The sequence below is a fragment of the Channa argus genome, chromosome 1 (genome assembly GCF_033026475.1).
Source record: "Channa argus isolate prfri chromosome 1, Channa argus male v1.0, whole genome shotgun sequence".
Classification (NCBI taxonomy): domain Eukaryota; kingdom Metazoa; phylum Chordata; class Actinopteri; order Anabantiformes; family Channidae; genus Channa; species Channa argus.
In genome coordinates, this window is record NC_090197.1 from 2,949,279 (window position 1) to 2,977,250 (window position 27,972).

General features: G+C 42.7%; 1 protein-coding gene across 4 annotated transcripts in view; it reads left to right on the top strand.

The window, feature by feature from the left end:
- Nucleotides 1-579: 579 nt before the first annotated feature.
- LOC137099844 (tenascin-like) overlaps nt 580-27,972 on the top strand; it is a 55,925-nt gene continuing 28,532 nt past the window's right edge. Inside the window, exons 1-7 of one of the 4 annotated variants that reach the window (XM_067477170.1) lie at nt 580-917; nt 7,774-7,893; nt 16,785-16,840; nt 20,356-20,716; nt 20,964-21,021; nt 21,100-21,318; nt 25,443-26,900. In XM_067477170.1, coding sequence (XP_067333271.1) covers nt 20,588-20,716; nt 20,964-21,021; nt 21,100-21,318; nt 25,443-26,900 — 1,864 coding nt within the window. In that variant the 5' untranslated portion in view covers nt 580-917; nt 7,774-7,893; nt 16,785-16,840; nt 20,356-20,587. Of the gene's footprint in view, nt 918-7,773; nt 7,894-16,666; nt 16,841-20,355; nt 20,717-20,963; nt 21,022-21,099; nt 21,319-25,442; nt 26,901-27,972 lie in introns of those variants that run through there. The other 3 variants (XM_067477198.1, XM_067477190.1, XM_067477181.1) reach the window with 3 other exon arrangements.

The following is a 27,972-nucleotide window of genomic DNA, read 5'->3' on the forward strand; positions in this document are numbered from 1 at the left end:
AGAGCAGCAGGCAGAAGGCAATGTGTGGAGAAACATACCATACTAGAGTGTGTGTGTGTGTGTGTGTGTGTGTGTGTGTGTGGGTGGGGGGGGTGAGTGAAGTGTGTGTGTGTGAGGGCAATATGGATGTAGATTTTTATGCAATATAAATATTGGTATAAAGAAATGTTCCAAGCTTTTGATAGAGTAGCAATTAGCTGTTTTTTTTTTGTTTGTTTTGTTTTTTGAATTAATGAATTAATTACTGGCCTATGAAATTCATAAAGTACTGACAGGGGGCTTGGGAAAAGTATAACTGGCTACAGTTATTATCAGATTATTTCAAAGCCTTTGTTTCAGTGTCAGTGGTGGGTCAGAAATGAGATAAACGTGTGAAAGCATGAAGTCCGTGCTTATTAAATGTTGAAATGCAATATGACTTATTAAAAAAACACATTTGTTATGTTAAGATGTTTATTTTTGTGCTTATCAAAAATATATGACATGTTAAGGATTAGTATTTGTCATAGACGGCTGTTAAAATGCAGTTCTGCAGCAGTTACTGCAGATGGCAACAGAGTCTGCAGAGAAACTGGATCCTGCTGCTGCTGGATTTCATTCTCTTCTTGTCCTTATTTGCTTTGGTTTATGGATCAGTTTTTACACTTTGCACATTGCATCACAACAGTTTGCTTTATATTTCAGGAAAACGCACCAAGTCTTCATTTGCAGGTCAGTGTCCCCCCTGCTAACGTTTCCATGAGGAGTTGACTGCTCACGGACCTGTGGTTGACAGAACATCGGCATCAACTCAACTCCCGCTTACAACTGCAGGAGCTGAGTAGGATGGTTTCATCACTTCAGATGATGATAAAGAAAACACATTCATCTTGTGCCAACAAGGCCCAGAGAGGCCCGACGGACCAGGATCCTCTGACGTAAGTGTTAAAATCTCCTCGCTTGAAAGTCACAGAGCTCAGTTAAGATACGTCCTAAAAATATAAACTAAGAAACTACTATCAGGTTTAGAGCTTGTGTTTGAAGTGACGGACTTGAACCTGCGTCGATTACCTGATTTTTACAGAAACGTGTAGAATTCTCCCAGCATCACTTCAAAACATATTATGAAGATGGTAAAGCTGCAGCCAGATGCCACAGATGCCCCTTTAACCCCTGTTAGTATATCATCATTATCTACATAAAGGTCAAGAAAGGGGTTTGTTTTCACAGAACCAGTGAACAGGGAAAAAGGATTTGCCTGCATTGTTCTAGTGCAGGTACAGATTCCTGTCCCATATGGATGATGCACATTTTTGTCTGTTTCAAACAATGTTTTACATCAGAAATGGTTTGAATCTAACAGCAGAGCTTGAATTCCAACATTTCTTCTGTTTGCTTGAGTCAAACTTTGTCCAAACAGACATGACCACATCCTCGTCATTTCAAAGTGCAGGAGTCTGAGGTTTCCACTCTCTGAAGTCAGGCTCAAACAAGAACAGCATGTGTCCGTTCTTGTCCTTCACCACTGACTTTCAGTGCTTGATCAATCACTAGATTGACTGTTGGCACAACGGACTTTCGTCAAGTTTAAGTGCAAGAAAACGTGTTGAAAGAGCGACTGCAGTCACTGTGCAGCGAGCCTGAGCAGGTTTTCAGTCAAACTCTGAGCAGTTTGTGTCTTTTCTAGACACAAGGAGGCCTGGGTCTCACTCAGAGGACGGAAGTGTTGTCTCATCAGCGGATCCATCGACACGTCGGCGTCAACTTCTCCAACGAACAGTTACGTGAAGGATAAACAATGAAGAAATGTGGAAAGAAAGAAAAGGACGCAAACACACAAATTAACACATTATCTTTGTCTAAACACATGTGGCAGCAGAAAACTGAGACTGACTGATGAGCAGCCCTCAGGCCTTATGAACAGCTGGCAGGATCCTCAGCTGCAGTCCTCACAACAGCACATCCACACATTTGTCAAAGCTTCGATTGAACATTGATGACGTGGCAGTAAAATGTAGATTTAATTGAGAAAGAGACAGAAAATAAAGGAGGAGTCAGACGGTAGGTGCTTCGCAATGGGAGCGTGTAAATCTGGAGCTTCTAAAGAGGAAGTGAAGTCTTGGTTTTTTCCTGCCCTGCAGAACAAAATCATCACAGTTCGACTGCAGGAGGTTGAACCTGAACCACACAGTGATTCAGAGCAGATTTAGGCTCTGGTTTGTTAGCAAATAACATCGTTAAAATGAAACGCTTGGTACAACAGATACCTGCCGATACGGAGTAACAGTGGTGACGAAAGAGCTTCAGAATGATCTCAAGGATGAAAGAATCCAACTTTAAAATAAGTTCTCAACCTCAGCGTGATCATTTATACCTGCAAACCAGAGACAGTTTGATGAATGTCAGGTTTCTCTTTCTGTAGAGATTTCAAATGACTAGAAATAGATGAATAGAGATAAATAGTCATCAGTCCCATAAAACAGATCCACACAATTCTTTTGTGCTCTTATAATGTCCATAGTTTTGGTAACTGAATTTGTGACATTTTAATGTGAAAGGTCAAGAAATTGTCCTTATTAGACATGGACAGTCAAAAAGACAATGCAGAATAAGTTAATACAGTGAACCTCTGACTGCAGATGGAGCTCAGACACACGATTAGAGTGTTTGTAGCTGGAACTGAGCTGAATAACTAATAATTCATGTTTGTGTGCTTTTGTACTGGTCACTGTGAACGAGCAGATGTCATTTAGTTCTCAGCTGGAACAAACGTCTTCATCTCATGGCACCAGTTTCTGACTGAACTGGATCCAACTCACTACCAAACCCCCTTTTCAAGCGAGTGTTTATGATCCACTCTAATTACCAGAGGGGTCTCCTCCATCTCATGCCTCATTAGCAGGGCAGGGAGGATGTTTCCACACGCTGAGCGTTCAGCTCTGCCTTTTATTGTCCATTAAAGGAAAACCGCTTCACCACAGCCACCTCTTCCTTTTCAGTTTTCCACTGCAGTTCCAACCACGTCACTGTTCCTGTGAAAAACCGTTTCATCTCGTCACAGAGCAGCTCCATCAGATTCATTATGATCTCAAGCCAAATGCATCTACGAGACTTTAACGACCCAAAAGTCACCTCAGAGACAATCTGCCCCACTTTCATCCATCCATAGGAAGATTAAGGCCACTTCACACATCCACCGAGGAGGCCACAACAAGCAAACCCAGTTCTAGGGGATTAAGGGTGTTTAGAGCCGTAATCATAACTTCCCTACGATTCCACCCTGTGTCTCTTTGAGCCAAGTGAGGAACAAGGCCTATTCTGGAGGATCTCTCTGGGTCCTCTAGTCCACTTTCCCTCAGACTGAAGAACATTTCCAACCAAGAAGAAGAAAAGTCCAGTTGACAAGACCCAACCTTTGGATAATGACCCAAAGTGGTACCCATGACAAAAGACTTGTGCTGTGCCCTGAAAATGTAAGGGTTGGGCGCAGGGGGAGTTAGTGAAACAAGTGTGATCCAGAAGAGTTTGTGTTGTCAGTAGATGTTTGGTTTAAGCCTGTGCTTTATATATTCTTTGTGGTTTCCCACCTTCAACTGCCATTTACTGTTTACCTCCAGTAACACTTGTTCAAAAAGCATGAGTGTGTTGAAATTACACCCCTGTGAAACCTGGCACCAAAATGGCTGCTGGTGTACCAGGTTTTTGTCTGTAACAGCGAAAGACTGGGTTACAACAGTGCAAACCCTGTGTTGGTCAGGTTCACACAGCAAAGAAACATCCTGAACGTAACTTACAGTAACAGTGGCGTCAGACTCCGCGTGATCAGATTATCCTTCACACACTGATCTGCAGATGATCTACGCTAAGTTTGTGCTTGTGTTTGGGTGATGTGTTGCTGGCAGAATCTCCATTATGTTGATAGATAATGATGATTTTAAATGTCATTCCATCTTTGAGGAAAAGGAAACTGGATCTTTTTTCCTGCAGCCCTAACATTGGAGATGATGGAGTCATTCTACTGTTTGCTGCTGTCTAGCTTTGCACAGACTCCCATGGTTCACGGAATCATTCCAGCCTCAAGAAACACTGAGTTGTGGCAACAGTTTTCTTTAATATTCTTAAAGCCTGGAAAACATTTGCAAACACAGGCTCGGTTTCCTGAGACTTTGCAGCTTCATGCAGATATTTGATTCAACCAAAAGAGAAGATTTGATTTCTAACTCAATGGGGACAGAAGTTGGCTTTAATATTTTAGTGTCTTCTCATGTTGCATCATCATGTAACACTTCATTTCTGATTGAACAGCTCTGCTCTGTGAGTGTGCACTTTAAACTAAGCTGGTTTTCTCTCCTCGTGAAAGAAGAAGGAAGAAATTGCTACAAATGGAGATTTATTTAGCAAATATAAAGAGCTTATGGGAATATATTTCCCCTTAGGAAGCGTGGGAAGGTGATAGTGTGATTATTAGAGCAGGTACTGTGATCTGTGGGCCCTATGCCACCAGGTCTCACTGAGCCTGTGCACTCGCTTTTTCCACTGTGATGCTCTTTATTGATCCTGCTCTGATGACTCGGGTGGAGATTGACTGAGCGATAGAGGAACAGAGGAACAGACAGCTGTGTTTTTAGGTAAAAGTGTGTGTGTGTGTCTGGACCAGTCGTGCGTCCCCAATAAATGTGGTCCCCCCTCAGCCGAATGTTAAGGTCTGATGGTTTGTGCAGCTGTGGGTGAGATATGCATCACTAATGTGACACAGCAGGTCCCTGTGCTGCGATTAGTCCTGCAGTGTCACTTTTGTTGTTTGTGTCTCTGTGAGACTGTGAGACACACACACACACACACACACACACACACACACTCTCGCTCTCTCTCTCCTTTGTGCATGTTCTCTTCCTGTTTTATGATAAAACTTCAACTGTCTCGTTATATTTCACATCGTCCAAACCTGCAGCCTGGTTCCTCAGGGACACAACCTGCTGAGTCTCAGTGGGGATGAACAGTTAAATAGCTCAACATCCTGCAGTGACCCAAAAGTGTGTTTTAATAACATTTGAGTGTGATTAAAATGAATGTTTTTAGTATAATGAACATGGACGCAGCTTGTTTAATGTCCAATCGTTGACCTAAATGGTCTGGTTTCCTTCTCTGAGTCCGCTGTTTTTTACAGATCACAGTTCTGCACGACGATGCAAAATATGAGTTAAATCATAACTAAACACAATTTAACATGATTTGCGTGACGTGATTGTTTGATTTGAATAATTAAAGGAAGAAAAAGGACATCTGTGTCGAATTACACTTGCAAAAAATGAAAACTGAAGAGAAAAATTTTAAAAGCAACAAAAATTGGAGATTCAGATGGAAAAAAATCATTCAATCATTAAATCTCAAACTCAAAAATCACAGAGAAGTCAAACAGTGTTTTTTATCTACACAGAAAATAAATAAAAAATATCATCAGAAATAATTAATTATTCCGAAATTTTGTTTTATTGTGTTACCTGTTATCTCCACCTTTTGCTACTAGTACTGAAACTTTACTGACCAACCCTCTAAAAACTGCAAAAATTACTACATATGTAGTAACTACAACTAACCAAAAAATGCATAATTTCAATATTTTAACTGTGTAACGGATCTAAACCTGCGCTGTGCTTTAATTTACTGTTAAAGCAGGAAATTCTTCTCCTGGATGATAAGTGTGGTAAATAAGTAAAAAAATAAACTACATTTAAAATGTAAATGAGCTTGTTCACTTTGGACATAAAGGAAGATCTGTGATCTAAGAGAGAGAGACTGTGGGGAAAGGATGGTTTCCCTGCCCACGCTTTATGAGAGTGTGAAATGGAACAAATCCGACTGGGAGAAAAGGTGTTAGATGATGATATTTGTGTCGGGATGAGATCAAACCGTGTGGATGTAAAGCAGCGAGGGGCCACAGGAGGAATCTCTGAACTGTGTCAGGGCTAATAATGTTTTCTTAATTCAGGGCTGTGGTTTGTGTGCGGGGTTAGCGGCAACTCACACCAGATGTGAGGGTCCTCACACAGAGGACCAGGGGCCGCAGAGGTCAGGGTCCACCGGGCCCAAGTGTCTGCAGGTGTGTGCTTCAAGACACGGAATGAGCTGAAAGAGAGAAAACTGACCACGAATTCATGACAATTCATTTAAATACGGTGAGCAAAGAATATGCACATGAAGATGGCAAAGAAATTTGAACAATTAGACATAAAAATGAAGCCACAAAGAAGTAGAAAAGCTGCAGTGATGATGATTCCTGCTGGACCTGCAGCACTTAGCTTTTAGTTACGGACCCCCGATGATTAAATACACTCACATTACAGATGAGACTTGAGAAGCTGCCGCTGTCTGCATGAACAAACAAGAGAACTGTGGTGTCACCAGTGCATCTCGTTCGGATGTGTGAGGCCACAGAGTCTTTCAGGAGGCCCAGCTTCGAACTGCAGTCAGATGATGCACAGTTCAGATGCACATTTTGTTGGCCTACGATTCAGACACGTAGGGTACAAGGAATTAGCTTCATGCCGTTTGGTTAGAGTCCAGCGTGATGATGTCGTACTGTGGTGAGAGACGTGGGCGAATGTGTGACACAATGGATACTGGAATAATGTTCACTCCAACAGATCATTAGGTGCTGCACCCTCTCATACGAGCCACTGAAGCCCCCAGCCATCTGGCTACAAAGGTTGCAAAATTGCTTTCTGACAAAATGGCAGCAACATAGCTGAATTGTACTTTAAGTCCTTTATTTTTCCTTTGAGAGAAAAGTTGGACTTTATCTCTGAGTTTCAGATCCTTCATTTTTCTTTTTTCCACCGACTGTGAGATTTGTGTAGCGTCCTCAACTCCACACGTTCTCTGTGACTCTGCATAATTCACATTTCTCCAGCTGCGTCTGGTTCTCACAGAGGGAAATCCTCTTCCTCCTCTTCACTGTTACAAAGGCCTCTTTCAGCTTCCTGGGAACAGTCAATAACTTCTTTTCTGGGAAAGTGATTCTGTGAATTCTGATGCATCATTTGACCTCATCAACATGTCTTCGTTGTCATTCACTATGAAGGTAATGAGACAGCTGCAGCTCATTACATCTCACTAATTCTAATTCCCGTCTTTCTTTTTTCCGCAAGCTCTAACATGCAATAAAATAAAAAACGACTTTACGTGTTAATTAAATATCAAGTGTTGTCTCTGCAAAATGTGCAGAAAACGACCAGATTCAAACGGGGGCTGTAAACGTCTTCACGCCACCGATTCTTAACAGCAGTCTGTGTTTCGGTGACATATGAGTAACTTCACAGGCATCTCGGTGTCGGCCCACAGGAAGTCTTTTCTCAGACCGTTGCTCTGCCAAGACAAAAGCTGCCACAGTCACTGGAGTTCGTCCAGCCACGTCCAGAAGTCGTATCACTGAGAAATATTTAACCTTTTGCTGATGAAATGTTCGTCTGACAGACACATAGGACAATATGCTGACAGAGACAAAAAAGAAAGAAGCCCACAGGTCCACACGATAATTTGAGTTGGACAAAGCCAGTTTTTGCAAGTAAGAAAAGAAAAGGACAAGACCTGTTTTGCTGATATGGAGGAATGGTCATTATGACGTCCAATGTGATTAAACATGTCCAACTTCACCAGTTTTGTCCCCACAATGGTGGTGGACCTGACAGAATATGTCTAATTTCACATTAATCCTAATTTTACATTTAAATTATACAAACAAATTTATTAATGAAAATCTCCTGATATTTAGTGTCTCTGTTCTCTGGTTCTCAGGGCTGCTGCAGCTTTGTCCTCCAGCCTTCACTGGGATGTGGAGTCAGGAGACCCACATGGTGAAGACACGATGGAGAGAGAGACAGAAACGACAAGTACATCAGACAGAGGAATGCAAAGGTAGGCAGAAATGTCGCTGTGTGTTGTGAATCCACCCCCAGATTCCTGTCTGTTGTCTCTCGTGGAGGGTTGGGAGCTGATTCTTACGTTCTTCCAGTCTCCGTCTGACTTTCCCTGAGATGGACAAACAAGAGTTTGAGGCTCAAAATAAAGAAAACACAGAATGAGACAAAAACACTGGCAGATCCAGATTGTTCCCACCAATCGCTCTGACGTCAGAGCACGACGAGAACAAATCATGTTCAGGTGCTGCTGTTTGTGTGGCCCACATGTCAGAAGTCTGTGGGGTGGGGTTGGGGGGTGGGGGGGCTATCAGCTATTCAACAACACCACAGATTATTCATTTTCCTTTATTTCAGAATTATACAAAGGCATAGAGCTTCAGATGTTATCAAGCTTTTCAGGGACCTGCAGTTTCTTCCCATCAGCCCATATCTATGGTTTAGTAGGTCCCTGTCCTACCTCCTGGTAGACATAATAGATCTTTGGTTACAATAAAATGATTTAGACCATGAGGGGACACTGGAAGTTACTGGATTAACTGTGCATTGTGATTAAAGGACAGTTTGTCTGTTGTCATTCATTAATACATCATTTTGCACAGATTTATAATGTTATTATTAACCTCTACCAGTAGAAATTGTTCATCAGTGCAGGAGAACTCTGTGTGTCCACATCTGTCCGGTCTGGCAGACAGACAGGTGGAGAGACCTCCCTCACTGCTCTGCATGGCTTTTATACGACTCCATCTGGACTGTGTGTGTGTGTGTGTGTGTGTGTGTGTGTGTGTGTAGGAACAAAGTGAGGAAGTCGTTCATCTTGACCGAAGCTCCTCACATTTCAGTGGAAACTCAGCCACGAGTCCATGTCCTGCATGTCCTAGCAGGTGAATGTTACTCAGTTATTCTGTGCGGGGAGTGCACGTGATATGTTGTGATATGTGTGTATGTATGTGTGTATGTGCAGGGTTGGTGTGTATTGGACTCGCTGCACATTTATGAAGCTTGTTCCAAAGATTTTTCAGCTCGAATTGTAGCACAGAAAAGTCTGAAGCTCATCCACAGCTGCACTATTTGGTTTCAGTCTCTCACAGCACCATAAGAGATTTAATTTGATGGATTGTTTGTCGTGTCCTGTTGACACTTGTTTCCCTCCTGTCCTCTGTCCTTGTCCTGTAGGGGCAGAGACAGTCCAATGTGGGCCTGTGTGCAGGATTTGCATAGCTCGGCTGCTTAGTTCAGCTTAATTTTGTTTTTTTGTGTGTGTGTGTGTCCTGTTTGACGTCGCAGGACTTGTGTGTGTGTGTGTGTGTGTGTGTTGTTGATTTTCTGTGTGTGTGTTACATTGAGTGGACAAAGAAGCAGGCAGGCCGGTTCTGACGGGCCTGCTGCAGAAGGGCTCCACACACTAATGAAAATCTGATCTCTCCTGATGTAATGCCGCAGTCACTTTGGATTGGATCGGATGGAGAACAGGGGACGAGCTGGATCCCCTGGTCTCTAATAGAGTCTCATTGTGCATAGTCAGACCCTGCATGTGCATGAATGTGTGTGCGTTTCCGCAGCAGGTTTTCTTTAATATCCTCAGGGCTGTGTGTGTTATAAATGGAGCTCTGTTGGTGCAGTTTTGTGTTTTCTCTGAGCTCTGACACACCCTTGATAAACCTCATGCCCAAACTTTCTGTGCAGTAAATAAATCTACAGGACTGTAAATGACCTGCAGTGAAGCACAGAGGAGAAACCTCCACACGAGAAAACTGTACAGTCTCTTGGTCCCTTAGGTTCTAAAAGAGCTGATGTGATAAACAGCTACAAATCTGAAGGTCCTGTGCGGATTTGTGTTTGCACATAGACACAAGTCAGTCTGTTAATGCATAAATGGACCTACTTTATAGAACCTGTGACCATGAGCTGGGGAACCACTAGCTTTACCTGACCCCAGCCTGAAGCCTGAAGTGGTCTGATTTATTGACTGAGGACTGAACCTACTCTGTTCCTCTGTGGGACTCTTAAGTTCTACTGTCTCTTTTTTTCTTCAACATGAAATCTTTATTATACCTGAGAAATGTTACGTCTTCATCTTATTAATGATCATTTTAGTTTGTTTAAAACATTGAGTCACTGTTTATAAAATAATATTTTCACAGTTTATCTAAAAACTGTTCTTGCTGATATGAATTGATTTACTTTCGTCTTTCGTCACCCAGTGTTGGAACCTGAGGAAGTTTCATGACTCTTTATATTCTCCTGTCAACTAGTAAAAATTGAACGGATTGAGGATTTTCATGCTCATTGGCTTCTCAGTTTTCTAGAAAGTAACTGTCTGCTGAAACTGAAGAAGAAAAATGATGCAACTGCGTAACACATGAATGCAGTGGCAAAAATCATGTCAGAATCAGTAAATAAGTGAAACAAATGGCTGCATTCTGTTGATGTAGCTGATATAAATTGACGGGCGAGGACGTGAAAGTAGTGTCTGTCTCTGAAGCTCAACATTCTATTCCTGCAAAGCAAAACTGGATGAGCTTGTTAGCATGAATTAAAGTTGGAAGCAGGCCGGACACCTCCTGGCTGTTCATCGAGGATTTCGAGTTGCATTGGATAAGGAACAGAGTACGGTTTATTAAATCTGTCTAAGCCAATGACAGCTTTACTGCTAAACTACCAAAGTACTTGGATAAGTGTGAGTATCGGGGGGGATTTCATTAGGTGTACGTGTAAAAGACCGAACAAACTGTGTATAAGGGCAGAAGTCAGAGCAGCTTCTGTCTGTACTTTATCAGCCTTGCACTGCTGCTCAGATGTGGTTTCGTGGTTGAGGTGAATAGCAGCTCTTACTCAGCCGCCTGCCGGTGGTTAGCACGGGCGAGTCGAACACAGGGCGGAGTTTGTTCACACAGGAACTGGAGAAACCACCAGCCACAAAGCGGCTTTTCAGTTTCACATGACACCCCGCTGAGCGGTAAAAACCACACTGATAAAGAAACTGAAAGTTGTCTCTCAGCAGGGACAAGAAGCTGACTGCGAAATGTCGTCCCCATCCGTCCATGCTGTGCATCAGTTGTCCAACGCTGACTTCTATGATGTAAAACCTGCAGAACTTCGCACATTATAATCAGCCTCAGCTCGACCTTGTGTTCTCAGACTGTGGGCGGCACTGAAATATCACACATCTTAAAAACCGATGAGACTTCTGAGGTTGACGTGAGAACAACTTTACACCTGATTAAGTCTGGTAGACTCACTAAAAACTGACGATTGAAGATCTCTGCTACATTAAAACCCCCAACTACCTATAATCCAACACTGTCTGTGAGAGACTGTGTCAGACTGAGAAGCTTTCAAAGGACACGATAGCGTAGAGGGACTCCTCCTCTAGTCCACCTGGCTGCCGCTGGGATGCTCGGTGATGCACGTTTTCCAGCACAAAGACGTTGCAAACCTCTACTTTCCACTTCTAATTACTTTTTTCCTGTTGTGTTCCTCTCAGCTCCATTTCTCCTGGTCTCTCTCCTAATGAACTTTATCCATCTGCCTTCATGACTACAGCTGCATTTGAAATCTAAATGAATTAAATTGTAAATGCCCGTTATTTGTTCTCTCTGAAATTGATCAAGATCTTTTGCCAACGTTGTGTCAGTGTTGTGCTTCTGGGATTGTTCTTTGCTTATAAAACAGACATGTGTCCTACTTTAAAAAGACAAGACAACGAGCTGGTATAAGTGAGGCTTCCTTTTGGTTGTAGCAGTTTGTTACCGTGCTAATATTTTCTACTTAAAGTTTTTCAACCCTCCACCTGCTCAGCACTGTGCACACGTGCTGCACACACTGATGTCCTGTTTTTTGACGTGCCTGCCATGGCCCACAGCACACTGGAAGGAGCAGTTTATAACCGTGCACACACACGATGTCGTCACACAAAGTCTTGATTAGTAAATTTGGCTGACTGCTCACACTCGTGCAACATTTGTCCAAAGCAGAGACCTGCACATTTGGCTCTACATGAGTTAACTCTAGCAGGTTCTTTCCTTCCTCTTGGACTCTTTCAGTCGCCCCCTGACAAAGTCAACGTCGTCAGTGAGGGTTTGACTCTGCTTCTAATGGGACTCTGGGGACTGGGTCTGGCCTTGGAAAAAGACAAATTTCGACGCTGGTCTTCTGAAAATGATTAGCGCAGAGGTTCAGCGGCTGTATGTTGGTAGTCAGCTTTAGACTTGAGAAGTGTGAGCAAGTTCCTACTTCAATTCAGCTACAAATTTGAGCTGTTGGACATGTTCGTCGGCGGAACATTCTCCTTTTTTAAACGCGAAATGTATCATTTCCCCATCAGATTGAGAGCAGGTAGGAACTAAAGGAAGAAAAGAAAGGAAATAAGGTCAGCATCACAGTTTGGTTGGGTTGTTTTAGTGCAGTTTTCTTTTAGTTCTTCTTCGTTCTCATACTGATTTTCTACAAGCAACTCAAACATAAATCCTCGTCTGTCCACAAACATGCTGTTCAGTGGCAACTGGACTTGCTTGAAGTTCCTGACATTCTTGACATTGTTGACCAGTTCTAACGGACCGGTTTGGAGGGGCAGGCTCAAAGTGTGTGGGGGTCATTAGGAGCTCGCTGCTCATCTGGGGTTCATGGTTCCACCTGGTTTTTATGTGTGTCATTAGGGTCACATGGGGATGACTGTGACGAATGCACCGCATTGTAAGCCTCTGATAGGTGGTCATAGTCATAGTCCACCTGTGTTTGGTGATGGACCTGCAGTTTTACTCCTCTTTCAGTCCATCTGGCTTCTCTGCCCAGAATGTGCACCTGGACCTTGTCTTTCAGATGCAGATGAGAGCCGGCCCTCCTGTGTTGAGCCATGTGTTAGAATAACGTGTTTTGTTCTTGTCGCCTCTGTTGTAGATTTGGTCTTAATGGATCTTTTTGTAGCCTGGTTTGGGTACCTACAGGTTTCTCCTTTTATGCATTTGTGTTCTTCCTCCTTTCCGTCCTCCCTCAGAGACTCATTTTCAGACCAGTAGTGTAGGGAGTTCAGCTGCCACTAAACAGCACCTTTGGGATAACCATGACCTGGGTGGTCTGTCAAACTTCTGCCAATAAATTAACTGATCACAACCATTGATTACTGTCCTCACCAAGACTGGACCTCAACATGATGGTCCACAGGAATAATTTCTGTGGGCTTTACTTTGTGCATTTAAAACCTTTGTGCATTGAAATTCTTGTCTTTGCATTATGCCCCTCACAAAAAAATCACGAAACCCATATTTCATGTTTATGTGCACTCAATCATTGCTAGCATGTGACTGTGGGTGAGTGTGTCATGATGCCTTGTTAGTCCGGGAAAACCTTGACACAAACTGTTTCCTCACGGATGTTTGAAATTGCCCTGTGTGACAGCAGCAGCACTTTGAGAGTCAGAGTGCAGACACTCAGCTTGTCAGACTCTTGGAATGAAGGAGAAACTTTTCCTCAGTCTTTAAACAGTTGGACTTGTAAATACAAACTGTATCTGTTGAGGCAGCACGACCTGTGCCTCCTGAACCGAAGACAGTTCTTTGGGCAGGACTGTCCTCTTGTGAAATATAAAAATATTTTTTAACCTTTGTACTGGCCGCGAAAAAGACTTACGTCGTACTGCTGGGCGAAAAAACTCACTCCAGAGTGAAGAGACCTGAGTCTGATTATGTATTCTGCAATTATTTAGACACGGTGACTGTGGCAGTGCAGCATACTCATACTGAAACCCCCTATGTCTGACGTTTGACGAAACAAGTTTTGGTTTGTGGCCTCACACTTTATGGTTAAAAAAGACTGAAACGCAATTGGTCGAAACGAATAAATGACCCCCATTAGAAAAGTCTGTTTCCTGCTCACAAACTGACTCTGTCAGTCTGAGTTATTGACAGAAAAACATTCATGTCAACTTTCATTAACAATTCCCAGCTCTACAAGACCCACACTCTCATTATTCTCTGGCCAAGGTCCATTTTCTGCCCCCCCCGACTCAGCTTGGCCTGGTTCATTACACATATGGTAGAATTAGCCTTGTCTGTATTATGCATGTGTTCCTGGTTTCGGAGGCATTTCAAAGCTCCCTCAGAGACCGGGAAAGTCCTGTTGATGGGTCTACAGAGGCAGACTAAAGGCTTTTGAACTGGCTAATTAAGGTGATTAGTTCTGTAAACTATGAACCACACAAGGCCAGAATAAAACATGAATTCAGGAAACACTTCTTACCATTTACTATCAAAGACTATTGAAATTTTATGACACATACCTACCTAATAAGAGAAACTAAATGATAAAAACCTGTATATTCATATAGAGCAGAGGGTGACCGTCAAACAGGGCAAAGCAACAAACTGACACAGGAAATAATTACTTTGTTACAACTTATTAATGATTGACAGTTGGAGAAGTTGGAGATAGCTGCCTATTTTGAGGTTAAATCCGTTTGAAAGGTGCAGTGGGGCACACAGACTGCGGTGGTTTCAGGCTCATTTATCAGCGTCTGGAGGCGAATCAGCTGGATCTTGAAGTTTACTCTAGAGTGCAGTGACTCTCACGGCTCCCCTGGGCCTTTCTCCTGGCTGCTCCTAAGACAGTGGCTGCCACTCACAAAGCCACATTGCATCCTCCACTTTTACTCTCAAGAAAACCTGTAAATCTGCACACAAAACATTCATGCAATATTGATTCACAAACGTCCTGTTATTTATACTGTTTATTCTTCAGGTTCTCCAGAATCATAACCATCCTAACCTTCGCAAAGAGAGTTTATGGTGATGCCACAATCTGAGCAGGAAAACAGAGAACACATTATCTAAGGGAAGATGATTAAAAACACTGAAAAAAGGCCCCGTGAGTTGTTTTTGCCAACGTAACAGCTGAAGGGGATCCAAAGGAAGAATAAACAACAGGCTCTTCCCAAGTCTCCTCGACAGAATAAACAATATCAATCAGTTGCACATTGATGGCTAATCAGGATCAGGTGTGTTGGTGTTCTGCTTTCAAACATTTGTGCAGCAATTTTTTTTCCAATTTGCGCGGCGTTAATGTGATCCTGTTGTCCGAACCTGACGACCAACGAGAGAGTAGTAAGAGCATCTAAAAGCACCACGCAGGTGTTCCCAGGTAAACTGCTGAGTCGGCATTATGCTGCCACATGGGAAAATACAAATGTAAAACAGAAAGCTACATAATTAGCTGTTGGGGTATTTTTTCCAGTCTTAAGTTGTTGTTTTTTTTAATCAGTGGTTTGTAACCATTTACCACAACCTCCAATGTGAGACTGTCCTCCACCACCATGTCGTCCGGGGCAGCTCTGGAAAGGCAGGTTGACCACGATTACAAACTCCAGAGTGTGAGCAACAAGATGACATAATCTGAATGTAAGGTTCCTCCAAGTGATGTAATCTGGAGGCATTTTTCAGGAAGAAGTGGAGAGATATTTTAATATAGGAAGCCTGGGTGAACTTTAAACTAGAAGCAAGCCAGTCAGTGGGTTGTATGAGAGGGTAGGTACAAATGACCTACACGGACCCTAAGGGTCATGAGCCAGTGGTCACAAAAATAATTTTCAAGCTCTTTCTCCCTCTTATGCAAAAAATTTTAGTTTGTTGTTTAGGTTTATTCCTTTTCTCATGTTCTCCTCAGAGTTACTGAGATTTTCTGCCAGGTTCTCGCATCTCCTCGTGCCTTCAAATTGCCTTTATTTTACAATAAGACCACTGTGCTCATGGGAAGGGGAACACTTCACGGCTGGATTTATGTGCTGACACAAAGTGTGAATCTTGGGATGTTTAATCACAAAGCTCTGTCTTTCTAAATTATGTTCAATCAGTTTAAAATGCCATTGGACTCCAGTCCAGTTCCTCTCAGGAAAAACTAAAGCAAAGGCTGCGCACCTGAGTATATATGTTTTCAAATGACAGATTTCGGCTTATGATGTTTATTTACTTTGCAGTTTAGCAATGGTTGTTTCTGATCGGTCTGTGTGGTGCTCGGCTGAATCTGAAAGCAGACAAACATCTTGTTGTAATCAACTCGAACTGGCGACTCTCAGCAAACAGTAACAGATGTTGACGTATATACAACATTTTGCACCAAATTATAGTTTACAGGTCCACAAGTATTTGGACAGTGACAAGGTTTTCTTTATTTTGGCTCTGTGCATCTGGACAACGGTGGTGGCTCCAGAGCTGTTCCAGGTGTGAGAAGGTCCAACCAGACATGAGAAGGAGATCAAATACAGTAAACACAGCTCTGCTATCATGGGAGGTTTTGCATCATTGTTATTTTCACTTTTTTTACTTGATTAAAAGAAAATCTACGAGATATGACAGGTTTTTATAAGCTTTGTGCATCCTCCTGGCCCATGCAAACATTCAGTCCCAATTACAATGTTTTTCTGCAACACCCTGTTGCATGTCGTGTGTCTGAGTGAAAGAGCCAAATGTCTGTGTGTGATGTCAGGTCCTGGAGCAGGAGATCAGGTTGTTCGGCACAGCATCATAATCAGACCCAAACAAAGAGACAGGAACAGAGTGGACCGTCCAGCAGAGGACAGAGACAGTTTCAAAACACATTCAGGAGTTCAGGTCCCTGCGTTCACTTAAAAAACATCTAAGAAATCAGATGTTTTCCATCGCAAACTCACCCGAGAGGGACCTGAAAAGTGCACAGAATTACATCAGATAGAAGGAAAAGAGGAGGAGGAGAGAGAGAAACAGTGAGGGAGGAAAAATTCTTCAAGTATGAGAAAATTTCACTGCTCTCCTCCCCACTCTTTCTTTCTTTCTGCTTTAATTTCTTTTTTTTTTTCTCTCGGTCTCTCTCTCTGTGTCCACTCCCCCGCCCCCCATCACTGTGGTCCTGTGGGTCACTCAGTGGAGGTTGCACAGAGCCCGACAGAACTTTGAACTGAGAGAAAGGCATCTGAGCAGGTAGGAGCAACGTTTTTGAACAGTTTTTTTGGAATCAGCACACTGATATTATATGTTTGCATTAGAAAACAATTTGATTTGCAAACGATTTAACATGAGCTGAAACATGATGCATGTATGGATTTTGTTTTGTAATTTGAAGGGACAAACTGCGGGATAGGTGTCAAATCTGCTACATTCATGCAAGAAAAAATTAGTTTGCAGCAAGGACATGCAGGACTTTGGTGATTGACTATTTAGCTGCAGCTATTACAAATGAATGATGTTGGTCATTTTTCAAGCAATGATAATTCATTCATTCATTCTTACCTAATGAATTTTATGAAACAAATATTTGTGGATTTTGGAAAAATATCTACTTTTGGAAACACACAAAAAATGTGTTTTACATTTCTCACTATTTTCAGAAAATATTCACCAGTTTAATATTTAAAAAAACATATTTTGAATTTTTTTTTCTCTTTCAAAAACCAAATAATCGTTAATTGAGAAAACGAGTTACTGATTAACTAAGTTATTTCAACATAATATTTTTAAAAAGCAATTTATTTGCACATAAAAAATAACTGCATTTTGTACTTTAGTAGAAGAATTTTTTATTGTGTTTTCTGCTATTAAAACATGTATTTGAATTGTACCACATTCTGATGATATTGTTTTCATATGTGATATACAGGATAAAAACTGGACAGAAGGAGGCAGATTGTAGAAGTTGTGTTAGACAAGAGATTTTGTTCTGAAATTGGTGAAATTAGATCATCAGCTAATTTTATTATTTCCTTAAATAAAGTTGTAGAACTCTGGACTGTAGAGGAACAGAAGAAACAGTTGGTAATCGTGACCCAGCTGTTTTTTAGTGCAGACTCTTGACTACACGTGTGGCTCACGCATTCACACATGTAAACTGCAGCAGATGAGATGCAGATCAGTGTAAATGCATGTGAAGGCTGCCTGCTCTGTGAGTGACAGAGCATCTTCTCCTCCAAATGATGTCATGGCTTTTTGTGGTGTTCATGTGACCTTGGTGTGTACAAGACCCCGTCCTGGGCTGTGATGGATTTCACAGCAGTCTGGACTAAGAAGTGAAGCTGGTGATGGATGCCAGTCATTACCTTCCTACTGCAGTAATTCCCAAGACCTGTCGGTGCTTTTTCGTTCTTATTTTTTGTCGTTTATTTTGTCCCTTGTTAACTCGACAGACTTTACAGCGACAGTCCATTTCCTGGTGTTGGGGAATGTAAAAGCCATGTATGTTTGCAGGGAGAGCTGTGTGAAGTCTCGTCCATGCTGAGGGCTGCGGGTTACAAACGGCATAGCTCAGTTCAGGCTTAACTCAGGGGCCAAGCTGCATGGTGGGTAATGTAGGCACCAGGCTTAATCACTGAAGAACAACGTGTGGAAGCTCAGATTCCGATACACTGATTCTGTCAGCTGCTCATCATGAGTCTGAAAGTGTGGCAGCACCCAGAGCCAAACATCTGGAAAACATATCGAGACAATAAAATATGTGTTCTTCAAAGTGGATCACAGCCACAGCAACTGAAGGATCAGCTTAAAGAACCGTTAATGATCCCATAGAACAAATATCAGATGAAGTGTTTCCTAGAAGGAGACGTTAGGTTTTATTGTTAAACAGCCAAATCCTAAATGTACCTGAAAGTTTGTGTTGTTTTTCACCATCCACCTCATACTGGAGCAGAATGTCTCCTGCTATCAGGGGCTTTCAGTCCTATCGCTGCTTTAACCAGATCAGTGTCGAGTGCCAAGTTTGTGTTTGAGAGAGGTCGACGGGAGAAGTTTATTTTGGCCTCAGCCACACTCGCAGTGTGAACAGGAAACGGCTCATACAAACCAACAGCAGCAGCAGCAGGGAAAGTGAGGGTGAAGAGCGAGTGTGCAGACGTTATGAGGCCTTTTGGGAGTTTTTTATTGGCCTCATGTGTTTTTGGAGAAGCCCTGTGGTAGCTGGTGGATCAGCTGGACCAGAGAGCTATTTATGAGGTACCTGTTCCCACTGTCTGTCTTATCACAAGCCAACGAATCTCAATCACTGTTCTAAACCATAATTAACACTGTGAGTAAAAGTGATGGACAATACATTCTTTGGGTTGATGATGGTGGTGAAAATCTGTAGAGTGGGACTTTTTAAAACATGTAGGAAATCAACCCACTTTTCAGAAGTTAATACATCACACAAATATGTCATTTTCTGGGGAGATTTCTGTTCACGTGTCACAGCAGCCGACCGAGGTCCAGCACCGGGGACACTCAGCAGCTGCTTTCTGCATTCGACACACAGTTGATCTCTGAAGCATTAGCAGGATTTGGTTCTTTACCTCTCCGGAGAGACACGGGTGGTTAGATCATTTAGGGTCGGACTCATGATGTGGATCCGCTCAGCTACTGTGTTGGTGTGTGTTGGAGGAAATGTCCGGGGAAAGATTTCCACTTCCAATTGAGGTTCTAATGATTTCTTTTCTCTGTTAATAAGTACTTTTTTTTACTTCGTAGGCTGAAGACTATTCTACAGCACAACATATTTAAACAAAAGAAATGAATCAATAAAAACAGATGAAATAGTCAAACAACATAAGTCTGAGTTGTGTTAGAATGAGATATGATAAACGGTCTGCACCTTTCTACCTATTGGCACTCAAAGCGCTTTACACTGCTTCTCATTCACCCATTCGCACTCACAGTCACAATCCGATGGGGGAGCTGGCCAACACTCACCGGGAGCAACTAAGCCGGGGTTCAGTCTTGCTCAAGGAGCTGGGGATAAAAAAAAAACAGTGTAAGATTGATGAGATTGGTGGATGACTGCTCTACCTTATTCGCTAACTTCGCCTGAGATGCCTTGTTTCACCTGAAGCTGAACTTGAAGCTCTTATTTTAAGTTAAAACAACAAAGTATATTTTACAGTAATCAATATAATGCAGATGCTTCCTATCAGGCCGTTGGTTTATTATTCCCTTTCACTTTGAGAAATCTGGACAACTGCACCATAAACAAGTTTGGTGTGAGTGGATTTACATGACCAGTGTGACCTGTAGGCGTGAAGTCACTCTTGGATGACATAGCAACAGATTTACAGATGTTTATTTGCATGTAATGAAGGTTTAAGGATGATCAGTCCGTGTAAACTTGTATTAACTGAAACGTTAGCCTGTTTAGAACAAGCTAAACCAACACATTCTGTTAGATTTCATGAAATCCTTTTTAGAAACGGAGCCAAATGACCTGCATAAACCAATTGCTTTCTATCCGGCAGTGTAAATAGTCAGGCATTCAGTCTGATCCATGTGATCAGAGTGGCCAGAGGTAGAAAACTGGCTGCAGGACAATAAATTATTCTCAGTTCCTGTTTCCACTGCAGCTTATTGGCTGACACGCTGCACTGACGGGCCCATAAACGGCTAACGGCCTCATTTCTGCTAATTGTGACTAAAGTGGATTCTGCTGAGCCGACGGAAACATAAGGTGGATTTAATGAGTGTTTCTGACTTTGTTCCAGGGGTGGAGAAGTCAGATTGAAACAGCAGCGGATGGAGATCTCTTTGACCTACACTCCAAGTGCTACTATTGTCTACAAGTTATAAACCAAAATCCTGCAAACAATCAGCACTAATTCAACCAAACAAACTGCTTCTGTCAGCTCAGTACCGCTGAGCAGAAGACTCCATCAACTCTCCATCCTCGTTTTCCTAAACAACCAGTGGAGCTGTTTTCCTGCTCTGACCTCGGCCATGTTTCCCTTAACCCTCTCCCTCATCCTCCTCCTACCCGCTCTGAGCATTCAGACCCCATCAACCTCCCGTGAGTTACAGGTGGGAGGCCATCGGAGTCCGAGGGACACCAAGCAGGACACCATCAAGGTGATTCAATGGGGTGGGGTTAGGGGGGGAGATGGAAGGCAGGTCAAAAGATGTTGATGATGGTTTTCCATGTCTGTTGTTCAGGGCTCATCCACTCTCCTTTTCTTGAGATTCCCCCACTTTTCAGTTGAGTTTGGAGGAGCTCTGAGCAGATTCTGACCTTTTGCGTAGATGTTGTGCAGGAGTTACAAAGCATTTTATTCTGTAAATGAAGTGCTGTTGATCTTTCCCATCATTGATCCTGCAGGTGGTGATCTCAGAGGGCTGTGCCAATCAGGCTGATTCAGCTGACAGCAGCCAAGGAGGTAAAGAAATGCGTTTCATGACAGGTTTCGGAGAATGAAGCCCCTAAATCAGAATGTCACCATCTCTGTATTACCCAGGTAAAGAAATTGACCTGGTTCCTGGTTCTCCGCTGGTTCTGACCCATAAGATCAAACTGGTCCCTTCCTCCTCTGGATCTGGATCTGGGTCTTGTGGCTGTGAAGCTGACTTCGCTACCCTGCGTGAGCGGCTGGAGAGGCTGGAGAGGGAGGTGTCAGTGCTTAGGGAGAAATGCGGAGGAGCTGAAGGAGGCTGCTGCACCTCCAAGGAGAGCAAAGGTAAAATTCCAGCTGAATCTTGCGTGGGTTTCAGACCACCACTCTGACAATGTCGTTGCCAGTAGCTGTTTCAAGCCTCTTTCACAAAGTTTGAGAATATCTGGAGAATCAAGGCTATTTTCAAGCCTGTATTGCACATCAGGAGATACTCAGTTGGGTCTGGGAAAGGGGTGGTGCCTGGGTATAGCGACGCATGAGTATGCTGCAGAAATCCCAGTCTTTTGTGTACAGCACATCGAAAATCATATGTAACTAAGTTCCCTGCTGTTCTTTGAATTTCCCTCACAATTACAATGTCTGGGGCTTTAAGGAAAAAAGCCAATATTTACCACTTCCTCATTGGCAAACAGCAGACAGACACGGTTAGAGAGGAGCTGGTGGAGAATTTAGCAGCTAAGGAGACAGTGGTTCAGAGCTAAACGACATGGAATATTAAAAATTGATTGACCAGGTGGACAAACTTGCTCTGCAACTAGCTAGAGTTTGATGAAGTGTGATGGGTCCTGTGATTCACCACCATATCAATAAAAAGCCACAGTTTGTTGCTCTAGTTTGGGAAAGTTTCTGCTGTCTCTGAGGCTAAAGGGCCGAAAACGTAAAAAAACAACTCTAACAACACTTAAATGACGTCTACCTCCACATGTTCATCATTGGCTCAGAGACAGACAGACTCACTGAGAATGAGTTCACTGCAGTCAGAAAAAGCACTAAAGGCACCAAAATCCTGAATGTAGTGAGAACACGTGAGAGGATAATGACTTCCTTCTCTGGGGTCCATGGTCGGATGTCTTCTCTTTTGGAGCGATAAAAAGATCAGAAATCACGTCTAGACTCTTAATGTTGAACATTTCTAGCCCATTTACACACACACACACGCACACACACACACACACAATGTGTCATTACAGGCTGAAATGACACATCTGGGGTTTCCTGTTATTAATTTGCAGCAGAACATGTGTTTATAGCAACATGTGTTGAATAAACACTGTCTTCATTAGCTGAAAATCCCCGTTTTTCCTCAATGTTTCTGTAGTTGGTGAAGAATTCCTGTTTTCTGTTGTCAGTCCTGACGACTTCGGGCCAAACACTGCAAACTAAATTTAAAATAATGAGGACGCTTTTTCTGAACAACACAAACGGAGACCAGGCACCAAACTGTGCAAATTCAATGTGATGTTTCTGAATCAGTGTCGTAAGATTTAATCTAGTCCAGATTTTTTTATCTGCTCCTGCCCCAGAAACCACTGTGTTTTAAACTGTTCATCACCACCTATTGTTGTCTGGACAAAGAAATTTCACTATTTGTTGAGTTATTTATTGTTACTTGAACTTTACAAACCTAAAACTGGATTTTAAACAGTGCTGTGGTTTTAACATTTTTTGCAGCCATTGTTGATGCAGAAACTAAGGATTTGCCATTAAATGTCATTCAAGTTTCCCTTAACTTCTCCCTTAACACCAAATCAGACGTTAGCATTTGAACTAATGCTCTGCAATGTATTACCAGCTCAGTAAGAACGTTTCCCACAGGAATTCCAGTGTGTTGAGAAAAGGGGCTGGAATGTGCTGAAATTGTTCCGAACTTCTTAAACCTGATTATTACACATTATGTCAATTACTACAACAGGTGCATGAGTTTACTTGTTGATTCTGATATTTCTACATAGCAATATCTGAGCACCCAGATCAGTAGACGAATTGACGAATTTGGGGAGTAAATGTTTTAAAGTACGTCTATGCTTCTAGCTGGAAAACACCTCCAGATCATCATCCAGAGGAGTATCCCAGTTTAGATGATGTCATCTCGTTGCTCATAATATTGAGGTTCTGTTGGACATCGGAAGGATGTCATCAAACTACAGCCATAATAATCTTTAACTTATCCCGAACATTAAGTAATAATGATTGAATATGATGATTTGGCTCTGACTCCAGTTTACAGTTGATATATATACATTTTATTTTCTTTCTGCTTTAACTCGTCACCAGAGCTGCAAACAGACTCAATCTGCTGTTGCGTGCACACGTCCTTTTTTCAGCCAATCGCATGACTTCATATTAGTTTACTGTTCCAATGACTCATCGCACACACACACACACACACACACACGATTCTTTAAAGCCTGACCGCCTGCTACAGAGCTAACACACAGATGTCCGGCAGTGCGACAAGTATTTGCTGTAACAATTATATCCTCATTGACAGAATAGAGCAAAGTTAAACAGTTTACATCTCACTCGTACGTTTGTCATTTCCTTTTTCTTTTCTTTTAAAGTAAACACCCAGACAAAACAGCAGAGAGACTAACACATAAACAACACAAGGAAAAAAAACAAGAAGAATGAAACCACCCGTCAGATCACAGTCTGGACCACTGCTGTCACCAATGCTCAGTTATACACAGGATAAGACAGTGCACACACAACATGCATGGACACACATGAACATTAGGCCTTTATATGTTCTGGGTTTTTCATTTAAAGGAACAACATGCACGATATGTAAAAGTCAAACAAAAATCAGCAATTTTTATGAAGGAAATGAAAACAGTTCAAAATGATAACCAGCCCTTAATGTGTGGCAATTACAAATACAAATGTTATTTTTATTATATTTAGATTATTAAAGGATCTTAAAGGCTTCATCATGACAGGAGTGGTTCAATATTTAGCTCGACCAGTGAGATCATGTCATGTCATTAACAAGGCTGCAGAAATTAAAATATATTCCCAAGAAGACAAAGGCAGTAATTCACAAACATCCATTACCCTCACATTGTTCAATAACTGAGAAAAAGACTTTCTTCTCAGTTACATTTTATGTGTGTTTTGGCAGTTGATTATTGTGTTATAGTAAAACTTATCTGCTAAATATAAATTGTGGTGGAATGAGATACTCCCACTACCTCAAGTTGCACTCAAGTATATCTGTGTGTAGTGATCAACATGCAGGTTGATTATTTTTGACGGATTTGACAGATTTATGTTATAGTCAGTTCATCACTCAATTGTTGTGTCAGAGACCAACTGACCTCAGGAGGGATTCCATTTCCAACACACAGAACTGAAGCTATGAGCTAAGTGTGTGTGTGTGTGTGTGTGTGTGTGTCCTCTTTTCTCTGCCCAGTGTGATCTCAGTCCAGAGCAGATTTCTCCCTCCACCCTCCTCTCAACAACAATCATCATAAACACACACACACACACAGGATAATTAGTCAAAACCAGGCTGCGTGACACTCAAGTCAGAGAGGATTAGACCTCCACCCCCCCAACATCAGGACGGTGGAAAGGAAACATTCCTGCTTCTAATTCTCTCTGGTTTTGTTTCAATGAACTTCCATCATTGTACCAAACGATACATCAAAAAATACTGGAACTTTACTGGGGAGAGCTGGGGGGCGTTTTTCCAAACTGGCTTCTTGCTGGTTGTAGTTAACAAATGGGAAACTTCTGGGTAGAGGGTATGAACGGATAATTAGAAGACAGGCCTCTGGGCACAGACGGACAAAGGGCCCCCCACCTTTCATTCTAGCTATTTTGAGTCGATTCCTGGGAATTCTACATTTGTGTTTAGAAGCTTTGTCTAGTTTTCGTGTTTTGTGTATTTTTCTAATGATTTCACATCAGTGTTTATTCATTTGAGTTCTGTGTTTTCTGTGTTGTTTCAGTCTATTAGATTATTCCATACTTTGGAGTTGTTTGAATCTTTTTGCGGTTTGAATCGATTTGTGGTCATTTTGTGTCTTTTTGAGTTTTTTTTTTTTTTTTATCAAGAATAACTTCAGAGAGTCATGGGGTCCCTGACATTTCAGGTCTGCGCCTGTGCTTGTAGGTCCATTCAGTTCCTAAGTCACAAAACAGCTCCATGTATTTTTAATCCAGTACCAACAGGAAGAGTACAACATTACCATCAAGGGTCTAAAGCTATTAACGAGCTAAATGAACAGTAATCATATACTCAGACGTGCAGAAGAGGAGCTGCAGTATCATCGAGAACTGTATGTGAACATGTAGAAAGTACTAACCATAAAAACATTTTCTAATGATGCTCTTTCCTTCGTTTTTCACCTCATGTTTGACTCACCTGCCTCTGACATTGCCCCCCTCTTCCTCACTTGCAGGTGCGGGTTGCATCATTAAACCAGGGAATGAGTGTCCAAACGAGTGCAGTGATCAAGGTCGCTGCATGGACGGAAAGTGTGTCTGTTTCCATGGTTTCAGTGGAGCCGACTGCAGCGAATCCAGCTGCCCTGGAAACTGCAACAACAATGGGAGGTGCGTTAAGGGACAGTGTGTGTGCGATCCTGGTTTCTCAGGGTCCGACTGCTCGGAGAGAAGCTGCCCAGACAATTGCAGCAGTCGGGGCAGGTGTGTGAACGGCAGGTGTGTGTGCAATAGCGGCTTCACGGGCCCCAGCTGCTCGAGTGAATCCTGTCCTGCAAACTGCAACAACAGAGGCCAATGTGTCAGCGGGCAGTGTGTGTGCAATCCTGGCTTCTCTGGTTCCGACTGTTCACAGAGGACCTGCCCTAACAACTGTGCTGACCATGGGCGGTGTGTGAATGGTAACTGTGTGTGTGACAGTGGCTTCACTGGTGTGGACTGCTCAGAAATTTCCTGCCCAGGAAACTGCAACAACAGGGGGCGCTGCGTCAGTGGAAAATGTGTTTGTAACCCTGGATTCGCAGGTACAGTTTGCTCGGAAAAGGCCTGTCCTGACAACTGCAACAACCGCGGAAGGTGTGTAAATGGCAAATGTGTGTGTGACAGCGGCTTTACTGGTGTGGACTGCTCTAACATTGCCTGCCCTGGTAACTGCAACAAAAGGGGGCGCTGTGTCAATGGACAATGTGTTTGTAATCCTGGATTTACAGGTACAGATTGCTCGGAAAAGGCCTGTCCTAAAAACTGTAACAACAGGGGGCGCTGCGTCAGTGGAAAATGTGTTTGTAACCCTGGATTCGCAGGTACAGTTTGCTCGGAAAAGGCCTGTCCTGACAACTGCAACAACCGCGGAAGGTGTGTAAATGGCAAATGTGTGTGTGACAGCGGCTTTACTGGTGTGGACTGCTCTAACATTGCCTGCCCTGGTAACTGCAACAAAAGGGGGCGCTGTGTCAATGGACAATGTGTTTGTAATCCTGGATTTACAGGTACAGATTGCTCCGAAAAGGCCTGTCCTCATGACTGTGACAACCGCGGAAGGTGTGTAAATGGCAAATGTGTGTGTGACAGCGGATTCACTGGTGCGGACTGCTCTCAGGTTGCCTGTCCTGGTAACTGCAAGAAGAGGGGCCGCTGCATTAATGGACAGTGTGTTTGTGCTGAAGGATTCACAGGCGCAGACTGCTCTGAAAAAGCTTGTCCTAACAACTGCAGCAACCAAGGCAAGTGTGTCAAAGGGACGTGTGTGTGTAACGGTGGTTTCGCTGGACCAGACTGTGCAGCCAAAGCGTGTCCCAATAACTGCAGCAACAGAGGACAGTGTATGAATGGGAGGTGTGTGTGCCAGCGTGGGTTCACCGGACAGGACTGCAGCCTGTGCGAGGAGGGGATGACTGGACCCAACTGTGATACAGGTGAGTCAAACCCAGCAAACACAAACACCCAGTTGACAGTAGACATCACACAGATGAAGTTATGAATACTGTTTTGATTTTGAATCTTATAAACAATCTTTCCAGTCTTCATACCTTACCCACAAAGAAATCCAAGACTGGTTGCTATCCCATGATCTAACCGCCTGGATGAACGGTTGAAACTAGTCTTCTTACTGTATTTTGTTCTCTCACAGCTGCATGTCTAGTCATGGTTTGAAACTCACACAGTGTGTGTTATAATTTGTGATTTGGATTTGGTGCACCACAAGGTTCTATTCTCGGTCCTATTTTGTTTCGCTTATATAGTGCTAAGTAGTCAGATCACATGGAATTTAAAGAGACAAAAAATAATTTTTATTTTATGAGGATAAAGATGCAGGTTTGTTTATTCCAGTACTTTGCAGCGTATCATGTTAGTGTGCAAAAATGTGTCACGCCTTACATGTACAACTCTCCACTCCTGGACACATCCTGCCATTTGTCTGTAACTTTTAAAACTCCCGTCCCTAAAGAAGCAGCATCATTACAAGTCGCAGGGAAACTATTGCTTTGCAACAAGCCTGTAAAGTCAAACGAGAGGGACCTTGTTGGAATCTCCGTCTCCATCTGCTGTCACAATGTTTTTCCCCTCAGGTGTTAATGGCTTCTGACCTGTGGGACAACACCTCATGTGTTTGTTATGTAAGCAGAGCATGTTCCAGATGCTTGGCTGTAGTGTAATATCTTGTCACCTAATAAGTTAAAGGATCGAACACACAACAGCTTTTAGTTTCTAAATGACTTATTCTGTCATATGTCAGTCAACTCATCATGTCTTCACTTTCTGCTAAAAGCAGTTTAAACATTTTTGACCCTATGTGTTTTCTTGTTGATGCTGTCCCTGTTGTTGCCGGGCGATGTTAGCTTGTGTGTTGGGGCTGGTTTCAGCTGCAGTGATGGAACTGTTTCATTAACGGAACAGCAGGATCCAGGCCTTCTGCCTGTAAAACTCCCTCTGACTCTCTGTGCTGCCTGGACACAGGACAGACATTTGTGAGAGTGTTGAGTCATC